Genomic DNA, 14,071 nt, shown 5'->3' with positions numbered 1-14,071 from the left:
GCAGCTCCAGGGAACTCACAGGTGTTCCTGTGGGTGCCAAAAACCTCCAATACTTTTCCAGTGACGCAAGAGAAACATATGGGGAGAGACAAAATAAGAAATTATGATGACTGCGGGACGGGGGTGAGAAAGCCCCTCACGTGCGTTTGCTTCCCAAGCCCTGACCGAGCTGCCCAGGAAGGCGACGTTCCATGGAAATCAGACTTTCATTTATCGTCTGAGAGGGAAAGGAATTTTCCTATGTTTTATACGTTTCCTACAATAATCACAGAGCGTGCCTGTAAATGTTGCTATAAATAGGGCACCCTTTTTTAAACGAGACTGTGTGTGAAAGCTATCAAGTCTGGGCTACGCTGCCCCGGGGCACAGCCTGCTCGGGGCAAAACAGCATGGGCCAAAACAAGGGATTTTCTTCCCAAGTAACACACACAATACATTCTTCCCACGTAACACATCGCTGCCCATGCCCCTAGGACTTGGGTGCTGTCCACACCGAACAGATTCACGTGATGGAAGCTACCATTCCTGCCCCATAGGCAAACACACCACCCACAGAACAAGCAATATCCCCATGCATTCCCCAAAACCCGGTGGGTGAGCCTTTACCTGCCCGTGGAGAGCCTCCCGAAAGCACCTCCCCAGCAGCCCCGGGGGTCTCTGCTGCCGGCCGCCCTCGGTGGCGATGCTGTTGCCGTTGGCGTTGGTGTAGGTGTGCCAGGGCCCGGCGGGCGGCTGAGGCACCAGCACGGCCTCCACGCTGTTCTCCTCCGACACCTCCGAGTCGCCCCGCACCCTGGCCACCTGGTGGATCTGCACGGTGGCCTCCGGAGGGTGGTTGATGTGGACGTTCACCAGGGAAGGGTTCAGGGAAGCTGGAAGGCAAGTTTAGGGCACAGTCGTGACAATCTGTCAGCCGTCGGGCACCTGAAGAGCGTCTTGTCCACCACCAAAGTTATAAGAGAGGAGATGTCTGCTGGCCCCACCAGGGTTCTCTGCTTCTGTGCTTTGTCCCCAAAACAGTACAAAGCTCCCAAAAGTGTTCTCCAGCGACCTGGGCCCTTCAGAAGCTAGGAGAACCACTTTTCTAATAACCTAGCCCAAAATGCAAGCATAAGGAAACAGTGGCTTCCATGGGGCTGCGAATGGCTGCCCTGACAGTCTGAGGAGCAGCCGTGGAGCAAGATGCAGAGATATCAGGGAGACCTGGGCTTCTGGCAGAGGAAACTGGCGTCATATGGGAGCCACCAGCATGGGAAATGGTGGTGAGGATGGGTTTTCAAATCTAATTCTCCTACAAAATTCAGGAAATCTGACTCAACACGGCCGCGCTCACCCAGCTGGTTGGACAAGGGCAGGGTGTAGGTGGAGTGCTTCATGGAGCCGCCGGGCGGCGTGTTGGGCGCTCTCCCTCCTTGCTTCTTTTCCAGAGAGGGGGCTGGCAGGTGGCAAAACTTCCCCGTGGAGTTGGAGGGGCACCAGCACTCGTCCCGGCCCACGCAGCGGCCTCCGTTCAGGCAGGGGATCTGGCAGAAGTCTGCAAGGCAAAGGGACACCAGCTGAGTGGGGACACCGAGACTCTGCCTCTAGCTGAGGAGCTGGCACGAGCCCTGTGGTGCCCCAGGGGCCTACCCTGTCCCCCCTGCACCCCACTACCCAGCACATAGGGAATCTGGGGTCCTCCCTGAGCCCCTCAAAGAGCCAGGGCCATAACTCAGTGAGGAGCCCTCGCTTGGGGCCACGGCCAGCGTGGGGTGTCCGCAGGCAGCCAAGTCAGCACAATTCCTGCTCTTCTGCATCGGGGGATCGCGAGCCCCCTCCCCACTTGGCAGGGCTTTGCCTCCCGGCCCGGGAGGGAGCTGAGCAGGGACGGGAGAGGCAGAGGAGAGAACAGGCAGGGAGCCACGTGCAGGGCCTCTCTCCCGGCCAGCCCTGGCCCTGCCAGCAGCTGGGGTGGGGGAAGCGTGGAGTGGGACAGGACTGGGAGCAATTCGTCTGCTCGGAAAAAAGCCTCCGCTGATGAAACTGAAGTCACGTCTTTCTGGCCTCATCAGATGGCTGGAGCAACCCTCTCCGTGTGAGCAGCACTTGGGCAAGGCATGGGATTTCCCGGCGGATCATCCTGACTCATTTCAGCGTGAGATGAGACACTGCTATTGCACATCCCAGCACGGCTTGTGATGTTCACCCCAGGGGACAGGCTCCCACCCTGCTGGGAGCTCATGTGCTCGAGCCCAGCAGACAGTTCTGGGGGGAACAGACACGCTTTGGACTGGGATCCAGGCATAAATTACCACAAACCCCATAACACTCATTGTCCACAACTGCCAGACTTTGTACTCTCTCGGTGTAGGAGGAACCTGAGAGTCACAGAGGCTTTCAGGAGCAGTCCCATCAGGTCCCGTTGGCTGCTCCCATAGCTGGCTGGAGGTCAACGTGCCCACCCCACAGCCGGGTATCCCAGTGACCTGCCGAGCAGTCCCAGCAGCTCTCAAAGGCAAGCAGAGCTTTCTGCAGCCCTGTCTATAGGAGCAGCTTGCAACCTGCAGCCAGCTCTCCTGGCTGCCACGTGAGTGAAAGGAGAGAACAGGAGGAAATTAGGTGATGAAAGTCAGCCCCAGGACTGGATGCCAATGAAAGCAGTGAGCTGGCTCGGAGAAGGAGGGGGCGGCGGGGTTTGGCTGCAGGCCTGACTCGAGTGCATGCGTCCCCCCTACCTGGGGCGGGATGGAAACAGAATTTGCTTGCCCAGGAAAGAGAGCAATGAGGCAAGGTCTGTCTTCTTCCCCCAGAGACAGAGATGGAGGGAGCCCCAAGGACTCCAGGAGACATCTTTCTAGCGCTGGGAGAGGCCATCTCCTCCCGTCCCCAACCAGCCCAAGCCCTCCGTCTGTAGAGGCAGGGAAGGCAGAAGGAGGAGAGAGGGGGAGCAAGCACAAAGGCGGGCTGGGGGCCTTGGGGTGCTCACAGATGCGGAAGCCAGACTTGGGATCGTGGTCATGCCCCCCTTGGCTGTACAGGGTGGTGGTGTCTCCCTTCTCGCAGCTGTTGTAGCAGCGCCCGCTCCGGCACGTCTGCTTGCAGATGGTGGGCGTGAAGACGATTTTTATCTTCCTGATCTTCTCTGTCAGGTTGGCCCCTATGGAGGAGAAGGACAGTGCTAAGTGGAAGAAGCATCTCCAGACCAGGGGGCGCTTAATCTGCATCTCGAGCTCCAGTGCATTCCCAGAGCAAGGACTCGAACTCCAATATTTTTTTTTTTTCCCTGTTTTAAGCACCAGTCCTTCTCAGACCATTTCAGTAGCATGGAGCCTGGCTGCCCTTAAGCCACTGACAAGCCTCCCACACAAATAACCCCAGCGGTGTCCGTCAAGGACAGCGTGAGGTTTTGAAGTATATCCATGTCTCCCTGCGAGTGTCTGCTGACCTCCTGCGGTTACCTGCACTCCTCCCCTGGTCCCTTGCCATCATCACGTTAGGTACGGGGGAGACTTGCACTGACAGCTCTTGGAGGCTTGTGGAAAATGAACAACAGGCAGAGCTGTTGTGCAACCACGAACTAGCTGGCTTGACACCAGAGCCCTCCATCCCTGCCCAGCAAGACAGCAGTTTTGTGGGTCCCCCCTTGCTGTTCTCACCCCCCACTCTTCCCGTTTCAACCCCTAATTTCGGATTGCAACTTCAGTCGGGCTCGCAGCCCTACTTATAAGGGCTGAGATGCTCCATGGTGCCTTGGAGCTTCCTTGGGGAGCCACTGCTTCAGGGGCAGCCAAGCTGCAGAAGACAACTTGCATCTGTCCTAGCTGGGGAGCTGCTGAGGCTCTGCCTTGGAACCGCAGGCAGCCTGGCCTGATCCCTGCTCGTGTCAGAAGGCACAAAGGGGGCAGCCAAAGGGAAGAACTAGGTGCTGGTTACACAATCTGACCTCCGGGGCTGCTCTAACAGAGAGAGAAGCTGGGAGGCACCATTCCTGCAGGCTGAGGCAATCCCTGCTTCAGGGCAGCATGCTGGGGTGATGTTCAACAGCCCCAGGAGGCATCTGTCACATCTCCCCAGCTGCCAGCATTTTCCTCCCCTTCAGCGGGGTCTCCTTCTTCACCACGCTCAGCATCATCACCATTCTCACCCCTCTCTCCTCAGTCCTCCGTTTTTCTCCATTCTGCTCCCTTCTCCCCCTCAGAGCTGAGCTCTCCTCCTCTCCCCACCTCCAAGGTGCTACAGGGATGTCTGGGACCTCCTGTGACACCCCCGGACACAAGAAGAAGCCCCGAGAGACTGACACCCCTACAGGCCTTACCCCTTGCAGCCAACGTGTGCTCCTGGGAAGCCGCGTGGGGCCCAGAGCTGCTCTGCTCGTGCCCGTGCCCGTTGGGGAGCGCATTAGACGTGAGCTGGCCGTGGCTGGCTGGGTACCGCCGGACAGTCCGTGAGGGCCCCGTGTGCTGCGGGGGGACAGGAGAGCCAATTCTGCTCTGGGTCCTGCGGGAGAGGAAAAAGGAACGGGTATTCCTCACGCCCGGGGACATGACCGGTGCCACGCTGAGCCAAATAAACAAAGCTTGGCCCACGAGAGTCACAAACACGAGAAAATGACCAAGAACCAATTCCTGTAAGTGCCCCAAGTTCCTTTCAACATCCCAGCCTCAGATTCCACCAAAATCAAACATAATCATCAACAGGTTTTTGTCTTACCCTGTCCGCCCCAACACCTCCCCCTCTGACTGAATGGCTGGGGCAAAGAGGCTCGCCCTTTCCCACTGAAGTGCACGAAGACGTCCATCGCATTGTATGGTTTTTGCCATTTTCCCTGTCACAGTCAGCACAGGGGAGGTGTTACAGTGTCGCCTGGGAGCACGGATTTCTAAAATCAATAGGAGCAGATAATCCAACAAGAGCTGGCTGACCGCAGCTCTGGCTCACTGATATTCCTGGCTTGGCCGTCTTGGCATAATGGTAGGATTTGGGGAGATGGAAAGGCAGCGAACAGTGCGCTGGTATTTGAGCAGGTCAGGCGTGATACACAAGGTAACTGCTGGCCAGGGAGCCAGAAATCAACCCCGAGCAACATAATGGAAAAGATGACGCACAGGTCGATTAATTAGAAACTAAAGGAAAGGAATACATAAATGAGGTCGAGACAACAAGGTCTGTGGAGAGCTGTTCTTCTCAAACGAGTCCATTTTCATCATTTGATAGAATTACAAACACACACACGACAGGCTTGGAGGCCTTGCTACTCCGATAAAAAAATAAACACAGCAGTAGAGTGTCAATCAAGCACATGTGAAATGAATAACAAACTGGCGGTGTGACAGGACGCAAGAAGCAATTGTCACTGGGGAGCGAATTAGATGGGTTCCAGAGTGATCAGTACGAGGTCTGGCACGGCTCTGCAGCTTCATCTGGAAATAAATATTTTTATTTCGAAATAAACATGCGATCGACATTGATAATGTGTGCTGCTGACACACAAATTTGCAATGTGGTGTATCGTGATGAGAACAGAGCAATCATACAGAGCGGTTTGGATCACTTTGGAGGGCAAATCCATCCAAGCAATATGGGATTTTAATACAGCCAAATGCAGAATTATACTTCTAGAAAGAAGGAATGCAGGCAGCAGCTGCAGATAGGAGACTACCCTGGAAACCAGCAATTCTGAAAAGATTTCAGGGGTAATGACAAGCAATTAAATATGAGCTGTCAGCTCGATACCCTGACATCGGGGTAGCGAAACACTGCAGGAACAGGGAGGTGTTTTACCTCTCTGCACATCCTCATCACAGCAGGGAGCATATATGCTAAAATATCACATCTAGTTCTGACGTGAAATATGTCACACGTTCTGAAGGATGTTGAAAAACCAGGGAGGGAACAGGAAAAAACATGACAAAAATAATTTGAGGGCTGGAGAAAATGCCATTCTTTAAGAAACCTGGAGTTGTCAATCTCTTCAATTTATCAAAAAGAAGATGAAGAGGTGCTCTGATTACAGGGCACGGGCTTCTCCACAGGAACAAACTGCCAGGTGTAAAGAGCCTTGTAATCTAACAAACAGCATAAAAAGGCAAAGCATGAAACGACATCTGCAAACCAAAGCCAAATTATTCCCTGCTGGAAATCACGCCCACACCCACGTGCATCAGTCTCGCTGCCCTCCTTCTGCCAAAAACCACCAAAGCAGGGGGCTCCTGATAGCATGGCTTCAGGAGAGGAAAGAGTACTTCTGGGACATATCAGTGGAAAGCTACAGATATAAATGAATGAAGATTAGTTATCTGTGCTGTCACAGAGGCTCTTTCAGTTTATTTATTGATCTATTGATGGTTTCTGGCCTTGATTGAAGTCCCCGGACTGGATACCTGCAGCCTATTTGTCTCTAATGCAGGAAAGCCTGGAAGGTGACACGGCTGAGCTGCTGTAAGGAGGCAGGCACAGGAGTCCTGAGAAGGGAGCAGCACAGGTTCCTGCGTGGCATGCTTCCTGCATGGAAGCATTGCAGACCGAAGGTTTACACGCTGTTCAGAGAGGAGTCTTGCTAAAGGTCATGCAGGGATGGAGGCAGAGCAAATAGCATTGGTCAATGAGCAGGGATGGATAACAAAATTCGTTAGGGATGTTACCTACTGATAAAAACATTTGTTGTTGTTAAAATCAAGAAATTTACATTTCTAAGCTACTATCCAGCCCTGCTGCCAACAGGGAAACTTCTGATTCCTGTTGCCTTCTCCTTTGCTACCTGGTGTGCTACCACTTCCTTTGTCAGGAAAGAAGGAAAAGCCATACAGAGCTCTAGGGAGGCTAAAGGAGCCCTACCAAGCTCTGGGAGCTGAGGAACACTTGTTCTCTAATTTCTGGTGAGAAATCCCAAGCATAGTCCTATGGGTGAACACGGGGGCTCCGGGACTTGGCTTTGTATAGGTAGAAGCACCCAAGAGGGAAAAGGTAAGAGTTCCCCAGCCCTGCAATGCTTACTGTCCTGGTCCTGATCATCCTAGGGCAACCTGAACCCTGAGTTTTGATGAGTTGCTGGGTAAGGGTGGCCAGTGGCACGAGGCAAAGAGATATCAGCTCTGGTGCTTGAAAATACTCACACCGTGGTTATCCTTGAGGAAGGGAGCGTGCCATATGCAAGCAGAAGGGCTTGGCTGGGCACAGCCCATGGGCTGCATAAAGGAATTCCATCCCTCAGCTCTGGGGACAACTCCGATGATTCCCAGGATCATCAGATTTTGTAGGGGAAAAAAGGCAAACATATGAAGAGCTTTCCAGAAAGTACTCATTAGTGTCTCGTTTACGAAGAAAAGCGGATTCTATGGGCTCACTGCAGGCAGGCAGTGCCAGCCTCATCAAGGAAAAATGGAGGAGGAACGTTACCCCAAGCCTCACCATACCAGAGGAAAAGCCATCCTACTGGGATCCTGCTGGCAAAGCATTCCAGTGTGTGTCGCAGTGGGGAGAGGCAGATTTGCTTTGAATTAATTTGTTTATTTGGCAATCTATTCTAGGCAGATGAGCTCTGGGATTTGTACACTGGGTTGGGTAACACCCTCCTACCCCAGGCCACAGAAATCAATGGCAAAGGGTGTCTTTCCATCCCGGTTTGTCAGATCCAATCCATCCCTAAGTCACGCCAAGCGGCTGGCTCAAGGTCCGGGAATATAAAACGGAGATTTTCCCCTCCAAATTGTCAAAGTCAGTCCACGCTGGGCAGAGGGGGACTGGTTCGCTTGGAGGGTTTCAGGGAATGGGCCCTGAGCTCCCCACGTCGGCACAGACCTGGCCAGAAGGCGCTAGCAACCCCTAACCATTTGGTGGATCCTAATGTATGTCCAGAGCTTGAAGTCCCTGTTCCAGAGACTTCAGTTCCAGTTCAGTTCCCAGAGATCTTCAGTGCCACAAGTTCTCTCCCCTGAGTTTGGCCTTGGGGGAACAGAGAGGGCAGAGAACAGACGGGGTGGCTCCAGATCACCACAGGGCTTCCCACTGAGGGAGGATTCGTGCTACCTCTCACCATGCACCTGCTCCGGGAAGAGGCACTGAAGAGGAAGAGGAGGTTGAGACCTCGAGAGCTGCGCTCTGGGGCACTGAAAGTCCCGAGGCTTCACATTCATTCAGTCTCACAGCCTCCCCCAGCGCGGCATTACTCACTTCCACGCTTCCAGCCAGGCACGAGGCCAGCACAGATCTCTGCCGCATGGAGCCTCTGCAGAGAGGCAGTGGTCTCTTCCTTTATAGGCAACTGCCTGCCAAGCAGCTGGTTTCCCTGCTCTTCATCCGTCAGAGCTGCTGACAGCTCTCTCCGTGTCAGGCACAGCCTGTGAGGCAGGGACAGCCTGCAGGCTCCTGGGACACCTCTCCTGTGCTGCCCCAGGACACCGACCCCGCTGCGTCCCAATAACAGCAGCAGTGCCCGGGGGGAAGCATGGGTCCAGAAGGGAAGGCAGAGGGAGCAGTACTGCCCCTAAGGAGCAGGGATGCCCGTCCTGCTGGTCTCACCTGGTACCTCTCACCCCACAGAGGATGGAGAGCAGAAGGCTGAGCAGGCAGGCTCCTGGTAGCCACACTGATGAGTGTGATGAGTGCTGTTTTCTGAACCAACCACATTTTCCTTTACCAGCCTGTCATTTCAAGACCAGGCACACAGGATCACAATAACCAAGTCGAAATCACCGTAACCTCGGGGTCCAAAAAGCAAAACTGTTTTCCTAACCCACTGCATATAGAAAGTATTTTGACAAACGCTCCGGTGACTGTTGATGATCGCACTTGGTGTGGGTAAACAAAAGCCATGAGGAATCCAGGTGGACGTACAGCTGCGGCTCCTCTCCGTGACCCACGGGCAGCTATCCTCGTTGGGGCTGGAGGCAAAGGTGGCGAATTCTTCAAAGCACTTCCCTCTCCCTACCAGCAACACCTCAGTCTTTCCTGGATTTCACTTCTCTCGGCTGCTCTTTGTTCAGCTGTTGGTTTTGGCCAGATCGCTAGCGAGCTTGGAAGTGGTGCACTTCGCATCTTGCGTAAAGGAAACGCAGAGCCAAGTGCCACGGGAGTATTGCTCTTGTTTCATCCGGGCTGCCTTGCCCTCTCCCCACCCAAAGCCTGGCTGACCACAGCCGGGTGGGCAGCCCGAGGCACTGCGAGTGAATCCTGGATGGTGTGGGCAGGGGGTGCTTGCCTCAGACGTGGACCAGGGCTGGAAAATCACTCCTGGAGCTGGAAACAGATCTGCACCCGGCGAGTATCAGCGAGCTCGCGCAGGGCCCGCTTTTTGCTGCGGAGCAATGGGTGCTTCCCAGCAGGACACCAGCGGGGAGTGGAGCAGGGCCAAAAACAGAAGTGAAGACACGAGGCCCTCAGAGAAGGATCCATCTCCCAAGAGCTTGGAAGCCCCATCTCCAGACCCGAGTCCAAGCAGCTCCGTCTGTCCATCACCAACCTGCTGCCTTGTCCTCTGGGAAGTGGCTGCTGCCACCTGCTTCCTGCTGGCCAACCCTTCCCAAGTGGCTGCTGCTTCTTGCCTAAGGAGCTGGGAAGGGCAGGGGGGCCTCCCTGCCTGGACCCACGCAGAAGGGGACCCTGGGTTTTGGGGCACCCCATAGTGAGGCCCCGGGGCTGCGGAGTGAGGCTCCTCGCAGCGGGGAACCCCCCCAGCTCCTCCAGCCTTAGCCTGCACCGGCTGCTCCAAGAGGAGAGCTCGCAGCCAGGACGGGGGCTGAGTCACGCTCAGCCCCTGATAACCTGCCAGGACAACAGGAGGGCTCTCCCCTGCTCTTGAAACACCAAACAACATGCTCGGTATCTGTCTTGTCCGTTCGCCTGTCCCCTTGGCCAGGCGCCCTTGCCGCTTGAGGCCACAGGGACCAAAGGCAGTGATTCACTTCCCCCTTTGTAATGCTCTGCGGTTGCCGATTTTCCACTAAAGCATCACAGAAGAATGGGCAGCCTCCACACCAGTGTCTGTGTCTACAGGGGGAGAGGAAAGCAGCCAGCCTTGGAAAGCAGCAAATTGACCGCAGACCAGAAACTTCCCCTTTCTTGGACTCGGAGTAGGTTCCTCAGCAGGCAGACGGGATTCATGGCTCGGGCTCCAGGCCCCGGAGCACAGGGGGGGCACAGCTTCGAGAGCACTGAAGTCTATTATCAATTAGCTCGCAAACATGCTGACAAGGAAGACAGCTCTGTTAGGACGCAGGGAGGAGGGGGGAAACCACACCACACAAGGCACCTGACTTCAAGCCCACCCACACGGTGTCCATAAATCTCGGCTCCGTTTATCATCCCCACGAGCAGCAGAGGAAGCTCTGAAACCTGCCCAGCCCTGGCTTATCACTGTGAGTGGCCACCCCATTCCTCCTTCCAGCCTCTGTCCCGCTTGGATGTAGGAGCCTGGCCAGAGCGGCTGCTCACACGTCTCCGCTCAGCTCCCTGCTGACACGAAACCTTGCCCCACACGCCACACGTGCCACCTGCCACGCCGTCACTGCTCGTCTTTGTGCTCTCGCATTAGCGAGCAAGCAACTGCCTCCCTGGAAGCGGGCCAGCTCTCCAGGCATGGGAACAGCACCTGCCCGGCCCGAGGAGGGTGCAGACAGGCAGCAGGGCACGGCACGGGGCTGGCACGCAGCAGGGGGCCCTGGCTGGCTCGGTCAGATTTTGGTGCCGACCCCTTTGGTCCTGCAAAATGCCAGGACCCCAAACCCATCCGATGGAACTCCCAGCAGAGGCATTGGGCACACTGAAGGTGGGGTGTCCTGTCCCCCTCTACGGCAGGCAGGAAACAAGCATGGAGCTTGCATTCATCCTGCTGGTGAGCAACTCCAGCCCCCTGCAGTGAGCTGCCCGCTTCAAAGCCCTTTGGAAACACATCGCACTATTCAGCCCCACACCCACATGTGCCCGTGCACTGGCGAGCGGGGGCAGCCAGCAGCCTCCCCCCGTTTTACATGGGCATAGAGAGGGCAGGCAAAGCCTCTCCCACAGCCAGCAGGGGGAAAAGCAGGCCCAGAGGGCACAGGGTGGAGAGGAGACGTGTTTAATCCTCTCGGCTGGTAAAGAGGCTTTTCATCTACAGGTGTGGGAGACACCCACTCACCCTGGGAACACTCTAAGACATGTTTCGATTTAAATAGTGGCTTGTATGCAGGTTGGACACCCTGGCCTTTGGGTCTATTAGCTCCTTTCAGTTAGGTTTCCACGTCTCAGGACAGGGACAGGGACAGGGACAGGGACAGGGACAGGGACAGGGACAGGGACAGGGACAGGGAAGGCAGAGCTCCGGGGTCATTATCAGCCTGTCCTAACGCCCCTGGAAGAGTTTGGCACTCTGGTGCTGTGGCAAGCCTCGTCACTGAGAAATCAGGGTGGCCACCCTGCCGAGGCACAGGCAATCTAATAACACATGCTGCCTGCCCCATCCACATAGCCTCAGGCTCTGAGCGTGCTCCCCATGCTCCCAGGCCAGTTTTTGGCTCAGACGTGGGTCTGTTAACTGTTCCCCTCAGCTCCCACCCTTCCAATTTGCCAGGATCTTTTCTGGCAATGAAAACCACCTTGGCTCAGTGCAGGACCCCGGGGAGCACAGGAAAAAAGTCCATGCGATTGGGTCTTCTGCCTCCAACGTCCCAAGCACGCCTGGTCCCTCACATGCAGCCACACTGCATTGCTCTCTGCTTGCTGTTCGCTCCCACTCTGCAAAACCTCAGCCTCTCCTTCTTCTGGATTTCTTCCTCCCATGGAGGATTTTTTCCTTCGGCTGTAACAGATAATATTTTTCCACTCTGAATCTGTTCATAGTTCCTGCAAACGCTTAGTTCCTGGGGACTTCTACATCTCCATTTCAACCCCTCCTTGTACCAAATCAGCTTCAATCCATCCCTCGAGTCCTGCCAGCACTCAGTGATTTATGGAAACACTCAGAACCAAAGAGAACCCCTTTGATTTTGCTTAAGTACCAGCTTAAACCAAAAAAGGCAGCATACGACCAGGTATGAGAAACTGCAGCGTAATCCGTATGCACAAGGAAGCTGAAAGAAAGCTGGACAACAAACCAATGCAGGCATCAGGGAAAAATTCTCCAGTGTTTGATCGTGTGGCCTCGGTGCTTTTTTAACATCTTTCTTTTTCACACAACTGCTATATAAATTGTATTGTCATAAATGTCCCAAGTGATAGATGTGTAGTATATAAAATCGGCTATAAACTGGATTTTCTGTACTACTTCACCCATCACATGCACATCGCATTTGCCGTGCAGGCTGCTGTCTAGCGTGTAGTCTCAGACTAAGCTGACAGCAGCAGCATTTTTCTTTCAGGTAGAAGGAAAAGTGCATTTGAACGTTTTCTCCCAAAGCCTAGAGGCTGAATTAAGTTATAGGAATGGCTCCCAAGGAGGTACAGAAGAACCAGGCCTAATATAAAGACCATATTTGGAGCTTAAAAGGAGCCCGAAAAGCTCGCTATCCTCCCGCTGCTCTGAAGTGTATGCAACCCCCTAGAAAGTAAATACATAAAACACATAAACCAGAATGGTGCTGACAGCTTTAAAGCACCAGAAAGTCGAGCAAGTGTATCTGGTGCCAGGCTCAAGAAGGTGTATCTTGCAATTTAAAAATAGAAGTATTTTTATATAAGAAAAATTACATTTACACTCCTCTTGGGTAGCTTGAGTTTTTCCTTTAGGCTTCCCAGACAGCCTGCCAAGGGCTTTCAACTGTGTCAAAACAGGAGAGGGGCTGAGACCTGGAACTTATGGAGCTCTCATTGCCCCGAGTGGAATCTCATTTTTGCATATTCTCACACGGACTGGCACCGGCTTTTCAGTTTCAATTTTTTAATAAAGTCTCAGATATCTACTCAAAGTTGGCTCTGGATCAAGGAACATAAGTGCTTGGCCACCTTGTGAAAACTATACTGCCATAGGGAAGCACCTCAGAAGGCCGCAATTACAGCTTATCTGCTTTAGGGAAATATGCCATTCAAGTAACAAGCATAAACACGCCGCAGAGGGAAAGGCAAGGTTGGCACCAGCGTTTTACCCCAGGATTTCAAAGTCATCTCCTGAGCTGCTCTCATCTCAAGCAAAGGAGGAAACAGCCCCCACAAGGGGAGTGCGCTTGCGCACAGGGACTTCTCCACCAGGATGGCTTTTATTTCCTGTAGCTAATTGGGTATTAATAAGTTGTAACCCTCGTAAGTATAAACTGAATGACAGTCATAAATGAGCAGAAGAGCAGGAGCATGTTCAGTAGGTGGGTGGCTGGTACCAGCCTCCTCCTAGCACTCTCTGTGTCACTGCAGGGGACAAATCGTCCTGGACACTCCGCAGCAGCACAGGTAAGGCAGAAAGGAAGCTCCACTTTCCTCACAACCATGGGAAGTTCAAAGCTGGCAAGACAGGAGGCTGCAGATACTGCCTTAACAATGAAGACTGCTCTGTTTGGAGCAGCATCCTCAAAAATCAGATGATACTGCACTGATGTTTCATTTTATCTGCTAGCCCTCAATGACAACAAGCTAATCCAGCTGGTTTTGCCAAGCCACAGCTCTCAATGTCATGTTTCAAGCAGCCATCCCAGGGTGGAGAGCTTTACATCCATCCATGGTATGCCACGGATGCCACTCTCCTCAGAAATGAGCACGCGAGGCATTTGCCACCAGACCAGGAGCTACTCTCTAACCGTGACGAGTTACTTCAGCTGGTTTTCAGAAGGGGGGAAATATACTTTTTCCATCCAGTAACCTCCGCTGCACACCCAAGAGCCTGCCTCCTGCCTGCTCCCTGCTGTTCTCATCATTAGCTTCCCGGAGAGAGGAGCGAGACTTTGGCAGGGCCTCGCTGCTGGCACGAGGCTCCCCCAGCCTCGCCAGGCCAGGAGTGCTTGCCACAGCTCCTCCGGGCCTGCAAGCAGCCCTTCCTCGCATCAGGAAGGGAGGAGATGTCTCCTCCTGGGTGCTGGAGAGCAGGCTCGGAGACCAGGACTCAGGGAGGGCATGTCCCAACTCAGCCTTCTTCCTTTTCCACCCCAAAACCAGCCGGCACCTCCTAGCAACTGCCCTGCCCAAACAGAGCCCT

General features: G+C 54.2%; 1 protein-coding gene across 2 annotated transcripts in view; it reads right to left on the bottom strand.

Annotated features, from left to right (window-relative positions):
• LTBP2 (latent transforming growth factor beta binding protein 2) overlaps positions 1-14,071 on the bottom strand; it is a 56,025-nt gene that overhangs the window by 27,134 nt on the left and 14,820 nt on the right. For both annotated transcript variants that reach the window (XM_072038455.1, XM_072038456.1), the window contains exons 4-7: positions 4,295-4,476; positions 2,966-3,136; positions 1,334-1,534; positions 607-872 (exon numbers count right to left, since the gene is read on the bottom strand). In XM_072038455.1, the coding sequence (XP_071894556.1) occupies positions 607-872; positions 1,334-1,534; positions 2,966-3,136; positions 4,295-4,476 (820 nt within the window). The remainder of the gene's footprint in view (positions 1-606; positions 873-1,333; positions 1,535-2,965; positions 3,137-4,294; positions 4,477-14,071) is intronic.

This window comes from Anas platyrhynchos, chromosome 5, assembly GCF_047663525.1.
Source record: "Anas platyrhynchos isolate ZD024472 breed Pekin duck chromosome 5, IASCAAS_PekinDuck_T2T, whole genome shotgun sequence".
Classification (NCBI taxonomy): Eukaryota; Metazoa; Chordata; class Aves; order Anseriformes; family Anatidae; genus Anas; species Anas platyrhynchos.
The sequence above is the reverse complement of the archived record's forward strand: the minus strand, read 5'-3'. Positions and strand labels throughout refer to the sequence as shown.